The following is an 18,934-nucleotide window of genomic DNA, read 5'->3' as shown; positions in this document are numbered from 1 at the left end:
TTTGCACAAGTGCCACAGAGAAGAAAAAATAATAAGTTAAAAAGTGTATTGAATGTTATGAGAATAAAATAAACTGAGTCAGCATTCCTAAGATGTGACGCTATCACATAAGATATTAAGATATACATATTCAATCCATATCTATTCTAGAATAATAAATCACAGCAGCCATAATATTCTGTGGCCTCCACTAGCATTCCTCTGCTGTCCCATTTGGAGGTTATATTTATCTATTTTAAAATTAAAATTAGTTAAATTAACCTAACATATGTTTCCTCTCCTTCCCTTAACTCAGACACCAAAAAGACAGATAATAACAAAAAGAAACCACCTTTGTGTGTACATAATAAGTTGTGCATACATTTCCCCTTGCGCTTCTGTGAAGGGCTCTTCCACGTACAGAAGAAACAAGCCATGTGCACCTGTACCCTCATCCTCTACCTTTCTGACACGTTCTGCTTACAGCACAAGAGCAAAGTATCTCTATTTTAAAGCGCCTTGTCTTCAACACAACTGATGGCAATTTTATACTGAATATTGATCCCTTCATTTGAGAGATCAAAAGCATGTAAAAAAAAAAAAAGCTTTGTTTGTGCTTAATGTTTGTTCTTACTCTGCACGTAAAAAAAAAAAAAAAAAGCTTTGTTTGTGTTTAATGAAAAAGAAGGGACTTTACCATGAAAGAAAAAGCCTAACACAATCAGAAACACAAAGCCGTTCTGAAGAATAGTGTCAACATTTACTTCTAACAGTCACATAAAACCTTCATTTGTTCCATTATCCTATAAAGCTGCAAAAGGTCACCTGTAGGAATCCCCAAACGTGGTCCCAGACAGGTGGTGCTTGTACCCGGGTGCATTCACATTGCTGCGGCCGCCCCGGTGCAGGCCTGGCCTGAGTGGTCTGAAGAGGCGCGGGGCGCAGGGGCTCTGAAGATGAGTTCCATTCTGTTCTCCAACTTCACCGACTGTTGGTTGGTAGAGTGCAACAAAATTTTACCAATGGAAACACGTATTTTAATTTACCTTCCAGGAGAGTTTCTGGGAAGAACTTTGCTGTTATTATTTAAACTATAATAGTATAATCCTTAAAACATCTACATTATTTGTTTTATTTTGGCAAAATTAAAGCATCTTTTGAAAAAAAAAAAGGCAATCCCAAAATACAGGGCTTTCTTAGAAAGCAACATGCACCATATCTTGAACAAGTTACCCAAGCAGTTTCTCCCTCCTACAAACAGACACGATGAATCCGTGTTTCTGGGAACTTCTCTTTGTCCAAGCTGCTCCCTGAGAGGTGAGGCTAGACTTACTGGGAAGCAGGACGATGTTCACGGCTTGTACTGTGGATGCTTCTGGAACATCTTTTGCTCTGCCCACAAACAGAAGAGTATCTACTGGCTTTCTCCAGAGATGCTTATTTTTTGCCCTCAATTCAGAGTTTAATGTCCTGGGACTCTGACATTTTGGCAAGTGTTTTCTTAACCCGCAGGGCTGTCAGCCTTGAAGCAGGATTGTGAGCCCAGCATTCTGTCATGAGTTTCCCCATCTGCCTTAGACACTGCGGGAAGGAAAAAGAAAACTGGAGTTAGGGAAACGTATTATCTGTAAGGTTGGCACTTGATATTGGCTTTTAGTTTTGGGTTTCTGAAGTTTGAATATATTTTTTAAAGACAGTCTTAAAACCATGTAGGCATAAAATTCCATAAAAATTCTTCTCTCATCATGCAAAGCTTAAATGATGAAAACAGATTTTCATGGCTTCCTTGTGATAGGAGCAAGCAGGTGGTTTTGCTGATTGTAGAAGAGTGCCTTTGAAGTCAGATTAAGCAAATACAAAAATACCCAGGGAGTCTGTATTCCACTGCACACTCCCAGATTGTTTCTAACACTCGGTAAGATCAAATCTTTTATCTAATTCCATACTATTCAAACAAACATGGTTATTCCTAAATCACAGCTGTCTGCTACAATAATAGCATCACACTGTACCATTTAACCAGATTCATGACCTGTGCACAGCCTCACTACAACTCTCTCCTGTGTTCTCCTGTGGTACATCAATTATTGGCCTTCCTGTTGAAAAGCACAATTTCACTTCATTAGAAATCCTCAGTGAAGGGATTTTGAGTAATACCAATGCCCATAACCACCTTCAAAATAATATAAACTCCAGCATTTCATAAAGCTTTCTGCACAACTCACTGGAAAACATAGGTATTATTTAGCATTTCAGTAACTGGCCACAAAACCAATGAACCAAAGGTTATTTTTAAATGCATTTAGCAGTGAAGAACTAGTTTATAAACAGCGCTCTGTCCATTTGTCTGCACTGGCTTTGGTACATTTTTTTCGGGGACGCTTCAAACTCCTCTCTGAACGTTCCACCCCTCTGAATGCCGCCAGAGTCTCCAGGCCTGGGCAGGTTTAGAGGCTCAGAGGGCAGATGGAGAAGGGGTGAAGCAGGAGGAGATGGGGCAGGAAAGGCAAGGCTGGCCAGCTCACTGCTTCCTTCTGGGCAGCTCCTTGTTAGATCTGGTTAGGTTTCACCAGGACGGGCTCAGAGCCAGGCCAAATGTGGATTTTCCCCACAGCACTGCGTCATCCTGATTAACGAAGATCCACGGCACAGTTGGGCATCTCAACTAGGTCAACCTGTACCACTTCTGTGTATAGAAAACCGAATCTTCAGATGCCTTACTTTTCTCTCATCACAACGGGAGAATGCCGTACGTGAGTTTGTCATGGAGAAAGTTCATGACGCTTTACAAACACACGTGCAGTTACTTAATGGCCTTTACGCAAGTGTCAGGACGTCACCAACAAATGAAATAATGTTATCGATTATGCAGGCTAAATGCTGACCCATTCAATGTATTTTGGAAGTGGCAAAATCAAACAAGAGAAAGGAACAGATAATTTAACACACTGCACTTAGCTCCATATAAATTACTGCCATGAGGCACCCTTACCATCACAGCAAAGAAGAAGAATTCCTGTGATAAATAGTTGGAATTTTGGCAAAAGGAGAAAAGTCTGTTTCAACACTGGTCACATCCACACGGTGACCTACAGCCTCACCTCGTCACTGCTCCACCGGTTGGGGAAGGAGGGACGCAGCTTCTTGATACACACGATCTCTCTCATGTCCTCATAAGAGGGGTCGCTGGGCACTAGATCATGATAGGGAAGCTGATATTCTTCCACTATACCTGAAAATATGGTTTCATTAATGTTATTATTTTCTGTGAAGAGGAAATAAAAGTCTAACAAATAAACTATTCTCTAAGGAAAGTTCTATTGGTACCAAAGACAAGTTCAGGTTGAAAAACAGCAAAAACAAAAACAAAAACAGCACCAACCTTGAAAAAAATGTGCCCAAATGATATGATCTAATTTTTAAAAATGAAAAGAAAGTATAATGAAACATATTATATGCCTTCAAGCCTTTTTTCTAACTTCCAAAAGCTAAGTAAACAAGCTTCTCAAGTTTACTTCTGATTTTATAAAGGCTCTTGTACTGTGTGCCAAACGTTTTAAAATCCATATTAAATCTCGTTGCGAATTTGCCAGACACACCCCAAACGCATACCGCACAATATGTAACTATTTCTACTACTGCAGCATGTGCTTATGAACCTCATAATAAATTTGGCAGTGTATCCTACTTGAACAAAATGTCAGATTTACATTTTTTTCTGCTTAATCATAAGAACGCATTTTTGCACATTTAAAATTTGGAAAACTGTACACACCTAAAAATATTAACCATGATTTTTAGGTGCAATGACTGTCTGATTTTTCTTCTTTAAATTTCCTGCATCTATCAGAACTGTCTACAAGAAATATATCACTATTAGAAAAAAAAATATGTAGTGTTGAAAGAAGGGTTAAGAAATACAAAAGAATGTCATCTTTAAGGAAAGGTACTTATCATGCTAAGTTCTATCCCATTTCATTTCCCTAGTATCTAATTTCTACCTTTTTTCCTCTTGTCCTTTAAAAAAGCAGGCTACCTGTGTCTTCTTTCTGACCTTATTTGAGTCACTCCTCAGAGTAATTATAAGCAGCCTCTGTCCTCAGAGAGTGCTGCTCTGAACAATCTTTCCAGAGAACCCTTTCTCCCTATCCTAAATCACCTTTTATAGAAATTTCATTGCTTTTTATCTGAACAAGATGATACTGTGGTGCTCCAAGGACAATGGTGCTTCAAGGACAAAGGACAACCCTACCTGAAAAAGTTTCAGCGTTACACCCCCTACCAGACTCTTAATCGCCCTCACCACCAAGTTGCGATGGTTACGAAATTCCTGAGCCCACCTGGGCCGACGCCCACCTGGGCAGCGGGACCTGTCCCAAATAAGAAAGACATCTGCCCTGTCCCACTCCCACCTTATAGAAGGAAGGTACATGTGTCTCTACCAGTCAGTAAACGAAATTTTCACCTCGGATCATTCCTTTGTTTTCTGGCTATAAAAACTGATCAATAGCACATGTTCGGGCTCGACTCTCCCAGACTACTAGGAAGTCTGCTCGCTGTTCTGGCAGCGACCCTCCCCTCTAATAAATTCTATCTTCTTTGCATTCTGCCTTGTGTCTGGAAATTCTTTTCCAACCCGCGTTTGGACCACGACAGATACCACCAGGTCGGAAGATAATACACTACGTCATTAAATTCACTGAGGGTTTACTCTAAAAAAAAATCTGGAGCCTGTATTATGTCCTTTCTTGTAAACTCAAACCCATTTATAATCATAAAGGACCAGAAGGTTCAAAAATTTTTTCAGACCATTCCAACTCACCATTTATTCTGTCCCCTGCTGAGATCACAGAGCATAATTATATGTATTATCTATGTTCCTTCCACTGTGTGTCATCTCTATATAAGATCGTGAAAGCACAAGGTCTAATGGATAGGAGATGCTCACTTCATTCCCGTTCTTCCTCCCTTTCTAATTCTCAAGACAATGGCGCAGGAAACATCTTGAGAGCAAGGATGATGATCTAATTTATCTCAAACTTCCCCCAGTGCCTAATGTTGGTGCCATTATCTGGATGGACTAATGCATGGATGGTGGGGTAGGTGCATATATGAAAACAGATACAGAGCCAACCACATAAAATTATCAACTAATCTAAGTCCGTCTTTGAACTCTAGGCCTTACTCCTTTCTCCTTATCATGCAATTAAGTTATCAAAATTTTCCATGTCTGCTGCCTTTGTGTTTGAAACTTCAAAACTTTCTTTTGCTTCCAAAGTTGGAAAGGCCTACAGCTGGATGTGTCTACTTCACCCAAAAGTACCCGGACTAGAAAGATGAGTCCCCAGACTTGCAATATCTTCATAAAGGAAAGTGTTAGAGAATAGAATTTGTGTGCTTTGCCTCCCTGGAAGAGAAAAGAAACTCATTTATTGCGAGTCTACTATCTACCAAGCATGGAGGTGGGTATGTTATATAATTTATCTTATTAAATTCTCACAAACACATTTATGAGATAGCATTATTATACACACTCTACAGATGAGGAAAGTTGGCTTCGAAGGATTAAGTAACTTGCCCAAGGCCATATAGTTGGTATGAGGTAGAGCTGAGAATCTGACAAATATACATCAATCTCATACAGAGATAAGGTAACATTTTAGTACCTCTTGAACCTCCACAGGCAAAGACAGCCCTAGCAAAGCAATTAATATCCTGCTGTTTACATAAGGCTGGCTTTTTTTTTCAGCAGAGAATCATTTCTCCTTTATTCTGGTCCTCCTCAGGTTTTCAAATATAGGCTTCCTGTAGCCCTATTCGCTTTAGATGTTTAAGAAAACGTAATTAGAAAAGTAATCTTGTACTTTACTACTCCTTTAACTTCTATAAACCTATCTTAATAAAATAAGTGTAGGCATATTATTCAAAAATAGGCTCATTTATTCTTAATAAAGCATGAGATCATAATTATGATGGGAGATTTAGAGAATATCTGGTTAGGAAAATTTTCCTACATACATTAACTTTCCTTTTGGACTAAAGACTTCTCTTACTTTAGAGGGAATGTGCTCTATTTTAAAATGTGCGTAAGAGGCACAGAATTCCCAGAGTGATTAGGAGGCACGACATCATTGAAGATGATCTTCCTACAAAAGTGTGAACGCCTGTTGATTTACTGTTTCTCCTTCATATTTAAGTATTAATCTAAATATAAGTTAAGTCTCTACCAACCAAAATGAAAATTTAAAATAATAGCTAACATGTATTGAGTGCTAGTTATACACGCCAGGCAGTTTTAATTCTCTCTACAATCACTGAAACCTCACAACCATCTGAGGTAGATACAATAATTCACCTCTTTCTGACAATAAAAAAACTGAGACAAAGAAAAATTTAGTAACCTGTCAAAGCTTCACAAATAATAAATGGCAGGTCCAGGAAAAAGAATCCCCCTACTAGTTAAGTGCATGCTGCACTTTCACACTCTTGGACAAGCTCAAGTTTTTGAGAACGTGAGGAAGTAACCATCATGAGGAAAGGCAGCAGGGTCAAGGTTTCTGAACGAGCGCAACCATGAGGAGAGGCGTAAACAGGGCACTGGCTACTGAAGAGCCTGCAGCTCAGCTCCTCACCTACTCAAGAACAATTATGCAGCAGTACGCAAAATACTCCAAGCAACGTATTACCTCTGAATATTTAAGAATGACTTCTCAGTCTTACTAGGGAATCCGTACGTTTGTAGAAAACTTATCGTGAACAATGATGATGTTCTTATGCTTTAACTTCCTTTTGATACAAACTGATGTTTTCAAACTGCTTTATGAGGAAGTATTACAGAAAGTCAAGAAGTAGAGGGGTTCCACAATGGGTGCCCCGCCCTACATTTCTGTGTCTCCCTTCATCTGTGCCCAGGAAGCCACAGGGAAAGCGTCGCTGATGTTGGGGGTGGAGCCAGGAGGTTGGTAGGAAGAAGCTGGAAGGGGCAGGAGAGGGGGTCTGACGTGGAGCAACTGCTGGAGGGCACATATGGGAGAAGGGGGTGATCTCTGAAAAGGCAAGAGGACGCTCCGTAAGAGACTCATCAGCAGCAGGTGAAGGGAAGGAGGCGGTCAGAGGTAATTCTAAGAGGTTAAATATCGTCTCCTGGGAGGACTGTGACGGCATCAACAGAAATAAAGGGGAAAATCAAATCAAACCCGATTCTGTAAACAAGATAACTCTGACTTCTGATCAGAAAGAAAGGATCTGTAGTAGCTCCAACAGTATCGCTGTCACTTACCTCCTGATACACATCTCCTAGCAACCTCCCAAAGGATGAGTCCAAAACTGTACATGTCCGCCATGATGTAAGACTGAAAGTGATTTCTATTCAAGCTCTCGTCCAACACTTCTGGAGGCATATAGCGTTTGGTGCCAACTCGAGTGTTGGGTGGTATGTCAACTTCGTTCGTATCACTAAGGAAAAAGTAAAGCAAAGCACTTATCAGCACTGAAGAGGACCAACAAATGACAAGTCAAGGTGAGTCCTGACCCAGGGCTTTAGTGAAAGGTGGGAAAGGATATCCTTTCAGGGTTCCTCAAAAAATATTTCTTGCCAAAAGTTAAGTATTCACAGGTAAAAACCCAACGTAGATGACATTCAATCAGAATGAAGCTGCCACATATAGGATAGCATTGCCACTAGATCAAATGTAAGCTCTAAATTATTGCTAAATATCTAAAAAATACCATCCTTCCCTTCATATTTTGGTAGCTTTGCTCTTAAAATTGGCAGGTGCACATGCCAATTTGGTTTGAGACAGTATTTCTTAAGCCAAGTGTTGGGAGGCTTTTATAGCTACAAACAAGTAAAAAGGGACGGGAGGAGAGGACCAACAAAGATTTGCATATGTTTTATTTTGATAAGCAGAGACCTATAAAACAGCTTTCTACTATCACTATTATTTCATAAACCGAATAACATGTATTTTTAATAACAAAAGGAAATAATTGAATATAATATCTTTAGCTTTAGGTAAATTTCACAACATGATCCATTCATTATTATTCCCCATAGACGGGGAAGAAATTCCTGATGGAAGGACACCAATCTAGAGGCTGGCACATGGGAACCATGGCCTCGGCGCAGCGAGGTGGAGCCGGAGCTATGAACCCACGTTGCAAAGCTGCTGAACCACAATTACTCGAGAGGCCGACCATTAAATGAGAGGATACGCGTAACATCGCTGCCAGGGCAGCACCGAGCACACAGCACACGTTTAACAAGCCCCACAGCTCCACAGAAACTACTGGAACTGAGGAGCAATGAGCCCCCATTTAGACGGATGAAGAAACTCTGAGACAGAAAAGGTATTGTACAAAAACTCATGATTAAACTGAAGTTTGTGGAAAATCTTGGATAAACATTTCTCTCTCCTGATTCCCAACAAAGAGTTTTTCTTTTTCTTTTCATCACACTCCACTGACTCTCAAGCATTTATATGTTCTTTTTCCTCAACGTGGAAAACAGTTGCATATGTCAGATATCACATTTATCATGCTGTGTCACAGACAACCGCAAACTTAGCAAAACACTAGCGGCTTTTGGGAAAAAACCTCTGGGCCTGATGTTATTGCCTCAATCTCTGTCTTCTAAAACCCTGTATATCTCAACACTGTTTACATTTACTAACACTTATAAATATAAAGCGTCATTCTTACGACCGTTTAAAATTCACTTCCAGCTAAAATCCTTAAGCTAAAACTACGTGTGACACAGTGACACAGACGTGTCACTAGGATACTCATTAGGCCCCTTGGGATCTTCTAAAAGCAACGACTCTGAAGGAGCCTCTTTTCCTAAAATAAAAGTTAAAGTGGAAATTTTTTAAAATGAAAAAAAACTAACGAGCTGGTACTCCTTACCATCTGTAAACATAGGTCTTAGTGCTCTGGGCTCTTTTCTAAGACTAGAAAGAGTTTAAAACGTGAATCATAGTATTTACCAGCAGGATACAATAGAAAAATGTCACCTGTGTACCTAAATAGTACATAGTAAGGAAGGAACGTTGAGCAGAGAAGAGGCTTAATGATAGCCATTAGATTTAAAAGATGCCACAAAGGCGCCACCTTCAATTATAAAGCAATTTCTCTCCTCTTCTACCCACTGACACCTCTCATGTGAACACACAGTGGATATTTCATTAATACGTTATATGTGTGTGTTATAATTTATAATTTTGAATCATCAGAGAAAGACAGTGCTGGGATTGGATAGAGGATTCTGGGTTCTATGCAGAAAAACGAACATGGGGGTTTGCAGATGGAAAGAAGATGGTATGGGGCCTAAATTACCTTCCAGAACATGTCCTGGGAAAGGAAACGAAGAACAGTCTTAGCATGGGCCCCACAGGAGTGCATTTAAGCCAGAGACATACTCTGACCACAGGTGATAAAGATTTTAGGCAATACCATTCCATTCTTACACTTAGCTCCTTAATGTTTTATTTGGATTCGGGAGGTCAGGAAGGGCTGATGGAATTCGTGACGTGGAGACATCTATTAGAAAACTAAGAGGTAACTGGTATTCGATGATAATGGAATTAAGATTTGTGATGACCAGACTATGCATAGTTCTCTAAACTCCCATTCCCTCAAACACTGAAAAAACATAGAGTCAAGGAGGTTGCTTGCCCATCAAATGCCCCAAAACCAGTTCCTTACACAGGCCACGTGTGCTCAGCACTGCTGTGCCGCCTCAACCTTCCTCTCCCCACCCACCCACTAGCATCTGAAAAAACATCTCCCCTGGGAGCATCTGAGTAAATCTCTTCCCCTAGAAGAATCTGAATAAATATTCTCCCTTGTAGTATCTCAATAAATATCCATCTTCCACCTAAATATCCATCTTCCACCCTAAGACAGCAAACTCCTCTGAGCTCTGAATAACTGTCATAATCATGTGTTATGTCCCTAAAGAGCACAGCCCCCTTCGTCTCCATTCACAGTGTGCCTTGCCCATGGCAGATAAAGAATATACTTTAAATGAAAGAAGGAAAAGGCCTGTTTATAGTAAACTTTGCTGTGGGTGATTTAAAGAGAAATGTAAAAATCTCTGTAGACTATAAAATGAGACATTACAGGTATATAAGGAAGATAAATTGAATTTTGTTAAGCAAATTAATTTTGTAACAGGTGACCATTAACCCAATGGCACATGCCTTTAGCACTATATTTAAAGAACAAACATACTAATTATAAGTAATTCCCATATGACATTACAAAGTATCAGATCCTCCAAGACACACAGCTCTGTCCCTTCTTCCCTCGGGAGGGTTTCTCTACTTGAAAGTAATTATACTGCATTTCTCTCCCAGGTCTTCAGTCACATCATCTTACCCGTCCTCAAATAAGGACAGAGAAAAATGGAACTTGTATTAATCTTCAAGACCAAAAAGAGAAATTAAAGTGATTTAACACTCGGGCAGCAAGAGTAAAAGAAGAAAAAGAGACGGGAAGTAGAGTCAGACAGTGCGGAGCTTTAAGGCTAGGTACGGAGTCACTGAAGGAGAGGGCCAAGCAGAAGGAAGGAAGAAGAAAAGGTCAGGTTGCCTTCAGCTTCCTTGCCTTCCTTTTCCATGGAGGCCGGGAGGGCACTGGTCCACCAGAGACCTCCCAGCTCCACGTGATATCAAACAGCGAGAGCTCTCCCAGACATCTCCATCTCAGTGCTAAGACCCAGCTCCACTCAACGACCAGCAAGCTACAGTGCTGGACACCCTATGCCAAACACCTAGCAAGACAGGAACACAAACCCACCCATTAGCAGACAGGCTGCCTAAAATCATAATAAGGTCACAGACACACAAAACACACCACCGGACGCGGTCCTGCCCACCAGAAAGACAAGATCCAGCCTCACCCACCAGAACACAGGCACTACTCCCCTCCACCAGGAAGCCTACATAACCCACCGAACCAACCTTAGCCACTGGGGGCACACACCAAAAACAACGGGAACTATGAACCTGCAGCCTGTGAAAAGGAGACCCCAAACACAGTAAGTTAAGCAAAATGAGAAGACAGAGAAACACACAGAAGATGAAGGAGCAAGGTAAAAACCTACCAGACCTAACAAATGAAGAGGAAATAGGCAGTCTATCTGAAAAAGAATTCAGAGTAATGATAGTAAAGATGATCCAAAATCGTGGAAACACAGTGGAGAAAATACAAGAAGCATTTAACAAGGACCTAGAAGAACTGAAGAGCAAACAAACAATGATGAATGACACAATAAATGGAATTAAAAATTCTCTAGAAGGAATCAATAGCAGAATAACTGAGGCAGAAGAACAGATAAGTGACCTGGAAGATAAAATACTGGAAATAACTACTGCAAAGCAGAATAAAGAAAAAAGAATGAAAAGAATTGAGGACAGTCTCAGAGACCTCTGAGACAACATTAAATGCACCAACATTCGAATTATAGGGGTCCCAGAAGAAGAGAAAAAGAAAGGGAGTGAGAAAATATTTGAAGAGATTAGAGTTGAAAACTTCCCTAATATGGGAAAGGAAATAGTTAATCAAGTCCAGGAAGCGCAGAGAGTCCCATACAGGATAAATCCAAGGAGAAACATGCCAAGACACATATTAATCAAACTATCAAAAATTAAATACAAAGAAAAAATATTAAAAGCCACAAGGGGAAAAACAACAAATAACATACAAGAGAATCCCCATAAGGTTAAAAGCTGATCTTTCAGCAGAAACTCTACAAGCCAGAAGGGAGTGGCAGGACATATTTAAAGTGATGAAAGGGAAAAACCTACAACCAAGATTACCCTACCCAGCAAGGATTTCATTCAGACTCGATGGAGAAATTAAACCTTTACAGACAAGCAAAAGCTAAGAGAATTCAGCACCACCAAACTGGCTTTACAACAAATGCTAAAGGAACTTCTCTAGGGAGGAAACACAAGAGAAGGAAAAGACCTACAATAAGAAACCCAAAACAATTAAGAATATGGTAATAGGAACATACATATCAATAATTACCTTACATGTAAATGGATTAAATGCTCCAGCCAAAAGACATAGACTGGCTGAATGGATACAAAACAAGACCCGCATATATGCTGCCTACAAGAGACCCACTTCAGACCTAGGGACACATACAGACTGTAAGTGAGGGGATGGAAAAAGATACTCCATGCAAATGGAAATCAAAAGAAAGCTGAAGTAGCAATACTCCTATCACACAAAACAGACTTTAAAACAAAGACTATTACAAGAGACAAAGAAGGACACTACATAAGGATCAAGGGATCAATCCAAGAAGAAGATATAACAATTGTAAATATTTATGCACCCAACATAGGAGCACCTTAATACATAAGGCAAATGCTAACAGCCATAAAAGGGGAAATTGACAGTAACACAATCATAGTAGGGGACTTTAACACCCCACTTTCAGCAATGGATGGATCATCCAAACTGAAAATAAATAAGGAAACACAAGCTTTAAATGACACATTAAGCAAGATGGACTTAATTTATATTTATAGGACATTCCATCCAAAAACAACAGAATACACTTTCTTCTCAAGCGCTCATGGAACATTCTCCAGGATAGATCATATCTTGGGTCACAAATCAAGCCTTGGTAAGTTTAAGAAAATTGAAATCATATCAATTATCTTTTCCGACCACAACGCTATGAGATGCGATATATCAATTACGGGAAAAAAATCTGTAAAAAATACGAACACATGGAGACTAAACAAAACACTACTTAATAACCAAGAGATCACTGAAGAAATCAAAGAGGAAATCAAAAAATACCTAGAAACAAATGACAATGAAAACACGATGACCCAAAACCCATGGGATGCAGCAAAAGCAGTTCTAAGAGGGAAGTTTATAGCAATACAATCCTACCTCAAGAAACAAGAAACATCTCAAATAAACAACCTAACCTTACACCTAAAGCCATTAGAGAAAGAACAACAAAAAAACCCCAAAGTTAGCAGAAGGAAAGGATTCATAAAGATCAGATCAGAAATAAATGAAAAAGAAATGAAGGAAACGATAGCAAAGATCAACAGAACAAAAAGCTGGTTCTTTGAGAAGATAAACAAGATTGATAAGCCATTAGCCAGACTCATCAAGGAAAAAAGGGAGAGGACTCAAATCAATAGAATTAGAAATGAAAAAGGAGAAGTAACCACTGACACTGCAGAAATACAAACGATCATGAGAGATTACTACAAGCAACTCTATGCCAATAAAATGGACAACCTGTAAGAAATGGACAAATTCTTACAAAAGCACAACCTTCCAAGACTGAACCAGGAAGAAATAGAAAATATAAACAGACCAACCACAAGAAATGAAATTGAGACTGTGATTAAAAATCTTCCAACAAACAAAAGCCCAGGACCAGATGGCTTCACAGTCAAATTCTATCAAACATTTAGAGAAGCGTTAACACCTATCCTTCTCAAACTCTTCAAAAATATAGCAGAGGGAGGAACACTTCCAAACTCCTTCAACAAGGCCACCATCACCCTGATAGCAAAACCAAAGATGTCACAAAAAAGAAAACTACAGGCCAATATCACTGATGAACACAGATGCAAAAATCCTCAACAAAATACTAGCAAACAGAATCCAACAGGACATTTAAACGATCATACACCATGATCAAGTGGGGTTTATCCCAGGAATGCAAGGATTCTTCAATATATGCAAATCAATCGATGTGATACACCATATTAACAAATTGAAGAAGAAAAACCATATGATCATCTCAATAGATGCAGAAAAAGCTTCTGACAATATTCAACACCCACTTATGATAAAAACTCTCCAGAAAGTGGCCATAGAGGGAACCTACCTCAACATAATAAAGGCCATATATGACAAACCCACAGCCAACATTGTCCTCAATGGTGAAAAACTGAAACCATTTCCACTAAGATCAGGAACAAGACAAGGTTGTCCACTCTCACCACTATTATTCAACGTAGTTTTGGAAGTTTTAGCCACAGCAATCAGAGAAGAAAAAGAAACAAAAGGAATCTAAATCAGAAAAGAATAAGTAAAGCTGTCACTGTTTGCAGATGACATGATACTATACATAGAGAATCCTAAAGAAGCTACCAGAAAACTACTAGAGCTAATCAATGAATTTGGTTATGTAGCAGGATACATAATTAATGCACAGAAATATCTTGCATTCCTATACACTAATGATGAAAAATGAAAGAGAAATTAAGGAAACACTCCCATTTACCATTGCAACAAAAAGAATAAAATACCTAGGAATAAACCTACCTAAGGAGACAAAATATCTGTATGCAGAGAACTGTAAGACACTGATGAAAGAAAGTAAAGATGATACAAACAAATGGAGAGATATACCATGTTCCTGGATTGGAAAAATCAACGTTATGAAATAGACTATACTACCCAAAGCAATCTACAGATTCAGTGCAATGTGTATCAAACTACCAATGGCATTTTCCACAGAACTAGAACAAAAAATTTCACAATTTGTATGGAAACACAAAAGACCCTGAATAGCCAAAGCAATCTTGAGAAAGAAAAACAGAGCTGGAGGAATCAGGCTCCCTGACTTCAGACTATACTACAAGCCTACAGCAATCAAGAGAGTATGGTACTGGCACTAAAAGAGAAATATAGATCGAAGGAACAGGACAGAAAGCCCAGAGATAAACCCATGCACATATGGTCACCTTATTTTTGATAAAGGAGGCAAGAATATATAATGCAGAAAAGAAAGCCTCTTCAATAAATGGTGCTGGGAAAACTGGACAGCTACATGTAAAAGAATGAAATTAGAACACTCCCTAACACCATACACAAAAATAAACTCAAAATGGATTAAAGACCTAAATGTAAAGCCAGACACTATAAAACTCTTAGAGGAAAACATAGGCAAAACACTCTCTGACATAAATCACAGCAAGATCCTTTTTGACCCACCTCCTAGAGAAATGGAAATAAAAACAAAAATGAACAAATGGGACCTAATGAAACTTAAAAGCTTTTGCACAGCAAAGGAAACCATAAACAAGACAAAAAGACAACCCTCAGAATGTGAGAAAATATTTGCAAATGAAGCAGCTGACAAAGGATTAATCTCCAAAATTTCACAAGCAGCTCATGCAGCTCAATAGCAAAAAAACAAACAACCCAATCCAAGTACGGGCAGAAGACCTAAATAGACACTTCTCCAAAGAAGATATACAGATTACCAACAAACACATGAAAGAATGCTCAACATCACAAATCATTAGAGAAATGCAAATCAAAACTACAATGAGGTATCATCTCACACCAGTCAGAATGGCCATCATCAAAAAATCTACAAACAGTAAATGCTGAAGAGGGTGTGGAGAAAAGGAAACCCTCTTGCACTGTTGTTGGGAATGTAAATTGATACAGCCACTATGGAGAACAGTATGGAGGTTCCTTAAAAAACTACAAATAGAACTACCATACAACCCAGTAATCCCACTACTGGGCATATACCCTGAGAAAACCATAATCAAAAAGAGTCATGCACCACAACGTTCAGTGCAGCACTATTTACAATAGCCAGGAGGACATGGAAGCAACCTAAGTGTCTATTGACAGATGAATGGATAAAGAAGATGTGGCACATACATACAATGGAATATTACTCAGTGATAAAAAGAAACGAAATTGAGTTACTTGTAGTGAGGTGGATGGACCTAGAGTCTGTCATACAGAGTGAAATAAGTCAGAAAGAGGAAAACAAATATTGCATGCTAACACATATATATGGAATCAAAAAAAAAATGGTTCTGATGAACTAGGGGCAGGACAGGAATAAAGACTCAGACATAGAGAATGGACTTGAGGACACGGGGAGGGGGAAGGGTAAGCTGGGACAAAGTGAGAGAGTGGCATGGACATATATACACTACTCAATGTAAAACAGATAGCTAGTGGAAGCAGCCGCATAGCACAGGGAGATCAGCTCGGTGCTTTGTGACCACCTAGAGGGGTGGGATAGGGAGGGTGGGAGGGAGACGCAAGAGGGAGAAGATATGGGGATATATGTATATGTATAGCTGATTCACTTTGTTATACAGCAGAAACTAACACACCACTGTAAAGCAATTATACTCCAATAAAGATGTAAATAAATAAATAAATGAGTAAATAGAGGGAAGGAAGGAAAGGAGGGAGGGAGGGAGGGAGGGAGGAAGGAAGGAAAGAAGGAAAGAAGGAAAGAAGTAAGGGTAACTTGGGAGGTTGGGGGTAACGGGCAAGCCAGCTGGAGAGAAGAGGGGTTCTCTCCCAGGCCCAGGGTTATGACAAGATACTAAGGTCCTGTAGGAAAAAAAAAAAAGGGAAAAATATTCTGGTAGTGTGAATTTTAATAACTAAATTTCATGCAATACCCTAGAACACACCCCAGTAAAGACGTGTTCAGTCTTGAGCTGACAGTGTTTGGGGAAGAAAAGAATCAGCAGCTACATCACGTAGAAAAGGTACAACATGCATCAGAGGTGCAAGGCTGCCGTGACAAAGAGGGAAACAAGCTCCTTAGGAGCCACAGATGTGCTGTGAATGACACTGAGTTCCCTGCTGCACTCGGGAGGAATAGGGACAATAAAACCTAATTTTATTTGAATCTCAAAACGTAGGGTGCCCTCAGCTGGGGCTCCATAAGGAGGCATGACAACCAAGTTCCTATTTCCGACCAACGTCACTTGACTGACAGTGGCAGGATAAAAAAAAATGCCAGCGTGGTGAAGGAAGAGGTCCACACTGATGACAAAGGGCCCCCTACGTGGACGCACACTTTGAGTGGCTCCTCTCACCTGGGGCCACCAAGTAAGTGAGAGATCTTAAGGCAACGGCTCCAAATCGGGAAGGAAAGCAAAGATGCTTTGATACTTTGTGTGTGTGTGTGTGTGTGTGTGTGTGTGTGAGAGAGAGAGAGAGAGAGGGAGAGAGAAAAGAAAAAGATACAAAACTAAGATTTTCCTCTTCTCTTCTGAAGGTGCAAGGGAGGGGCATACTAAGGAGAAGACAGTAGAAGAAATGCACGCTACTGGAGATGTCACTTTGTCACTGACACTGTTTAGAACTTTGCACATGGCGATAACGTTAATTGGTTTTATTGTCTAAAAGTTACTGCTCGTACCCAGGCGGCTGCCTGCAGTGTCCCCCCCTCGGTCCAGCACTGGTGTCTACAGTGGCGTCTGCACTGCAGGCATTAGCGTAACTGAGGGAAAGAATCAAAGAGCTCCGGCGGGTGCAGAAGGCTTTAAGTGGGGCCTCCCACCAGGATCCTGAGGGGACCGGAGAAGGAATCTGGGCAACCATACAGTCCGGTGGAACAGGGTGTGCCCTACACTCTTGGCTATCATGTGCTGGAAGAAGGGCAGGAAGAAGATTATTATTTTGGTGGCAGGAAATAAAGAGGATATTTTAAAATATAGTATCTATCTTAACCTTACTTTATATTAAATATTTTTAGGTTAATTAAGCTTCTAATTATAAATCCATAGCAGGAATTCTTGCAAGAAGTGTTACGTAGAGGAAGAAGCCACAGCACGTGTCAGCACGATGTACACTCCCAGCGCCCCATCAACTGAAGTGGGCGTTTCATGGAGTCACAGGCAGAGCCCACTGTGGCCAGAGGCCAGCTTGGGAATCGAGCTCTTAGCTCCGGCGAGGTGGCTCTACCTCACTGAGCCTTTGGGCACGTGTGGGTGGTCTTCTGCTGGACGTTGTCGATCCCGTACACAGAGGAGAAAGGGAGAGAGGGAGAAGGGAGATAAAAAGGTAATTGAGAAAGAGGAGAAGCAGACATCATACACCTTTAATAATATAAAAAGCTTTTTGAAAAATATGAACTAAACAAAAAAAAAAATGAACTGAACTTTAAAGAACAATGAAAAAAGGGCAGGAGGCAGAAGACGTGAAGGAGGCCACTGGTTTGCTTGTGGCTCACAACTGATGTTTGAAATTAACTACACATGAAACATACCAGAGAATACTGAATTATCTCTTAGAGAGACTAAGATGATGAACTCCCAGAACATGAAATATTCTCACGAGCCTTCAGAAGAAGGGGCTGTGCACATCCTTTGTGTTTCCTGAAGTATCTTGCAAACAGCCACGGAACTGATTTGCTGAACTCAGTTCCGCCCGGTCAGATGTTAACCAGGGAGGAGAGTTTTCTACAGCAATTTGCAACAGAACTCATTACTCCTATGATTAAATCTTGAGAAATCTCGGGGTTTCGTAGAAACAGAACCTTGACATAAAAACTCTTCAACAGAAGATAGATAAGGCGGCAGAAACCCTGACTGGGAGGGCAGACTCTGCCGCTACCGCTTGGTCTATGACTTGGGCCAGTGATTTGACCATGTCACTTTTTAAAAAACCACGAAGTATACAAACCAGAGGCAGTGGTAAAAATAATGACATTGAAAGACTGAGGACATTCAGTACCCTCTTGTCCTCTGCACTTGGACAATTCGATAATCATCAATTGGGAGATGTGTGTTACAGCCCTGTCTTCATTGTAGGTTTTCTATTTAAAAGTTAAATACCTGAGAGGCCCTAAGCCAGGATTTATTTCCCCCCCTAAGAAAATATATCATTCTGTCACTGAAGTACCAGAGGGGTTGCTTGAGCCACCAGAGGGAAAAGTGAAAAGCTCTGTAAGTTCCTTCAAGGGCTTTCCCACGTCACTGTTTTCTCCTCCCAAGAGAGATCTGGGGTAACGGTAATGTCTGCCACGGCATCACCGGGATTAAAACCTCTGTGGGCAGGAAATGCCTCAGCATTTACATCATTTGCAAGAGCATGGATGAAGAAACCAATACAGCACAAAAAACAATTAACTGAGCAGGAAACTTCTGATGCACAGTCTGCTTTCTCTGTGGCTCTCAACTTCCCTGGGAAC

General features: G+C 40.2%; 1 protein-coding gene across 2 annotated transcripts in view; it reads right to left on the bottom strand.

Moving 5' to 3' along the window:
* Nucleotides 1–720: 720 nt before the first annotated feature.
* BMPR1B (bone morphogenetic protein receptor type 1B) overlaps nucleotides 721–18,934 on the bottom strand; it is a 383,924-nt gene continuing 365,710 nt past the window's right edge. For both annotated transcript variants that reach the window (XM_036853679.1, XM_036853680.1), the window contains 3 exons: nucleotides 7,259–7,434; nucleotides 3,081–3,211; nucleotides 721–1,560 (listed from right to left, as the gene is read on the bottom strand). In XM_036853679.1, coding sequence (XP_036709574.1) covers nucleotides 1,435–1,560; nucleotides 3,081–3,211; nucleotides 7,259–7,434 — 433 coding nt within the window. In that variant the 3' untranslated portion in view covers nucleotides 721–1,434. The remainder of the gene's footprint in view (nucleotides 1,561–3,080; nucleotides 3,212–7,258; nucleotides 7,435–18,934) is intronic.

Source organism: Balaenoptera musculus, chromosome 5, assembly GCF_009873245.2.
Source record: "Balaenoptera musculus isolate JJ_BM4_2016_0621 chromosome 5, mBalMus1.pri.v3, whole genome shotgun sequence".
Classification (NCBI taxonomy): Eukaryota; Metazoa; Chordata; class Mammalia; order Artiodactyla; family Balaenopteridae; genus Balaenoptera; species Balaenoptera musculus.
Note: the sequence above shows the minus strand (reverse complement) of the source record. Positions and strands in the feature narration are given on the sequence as shown.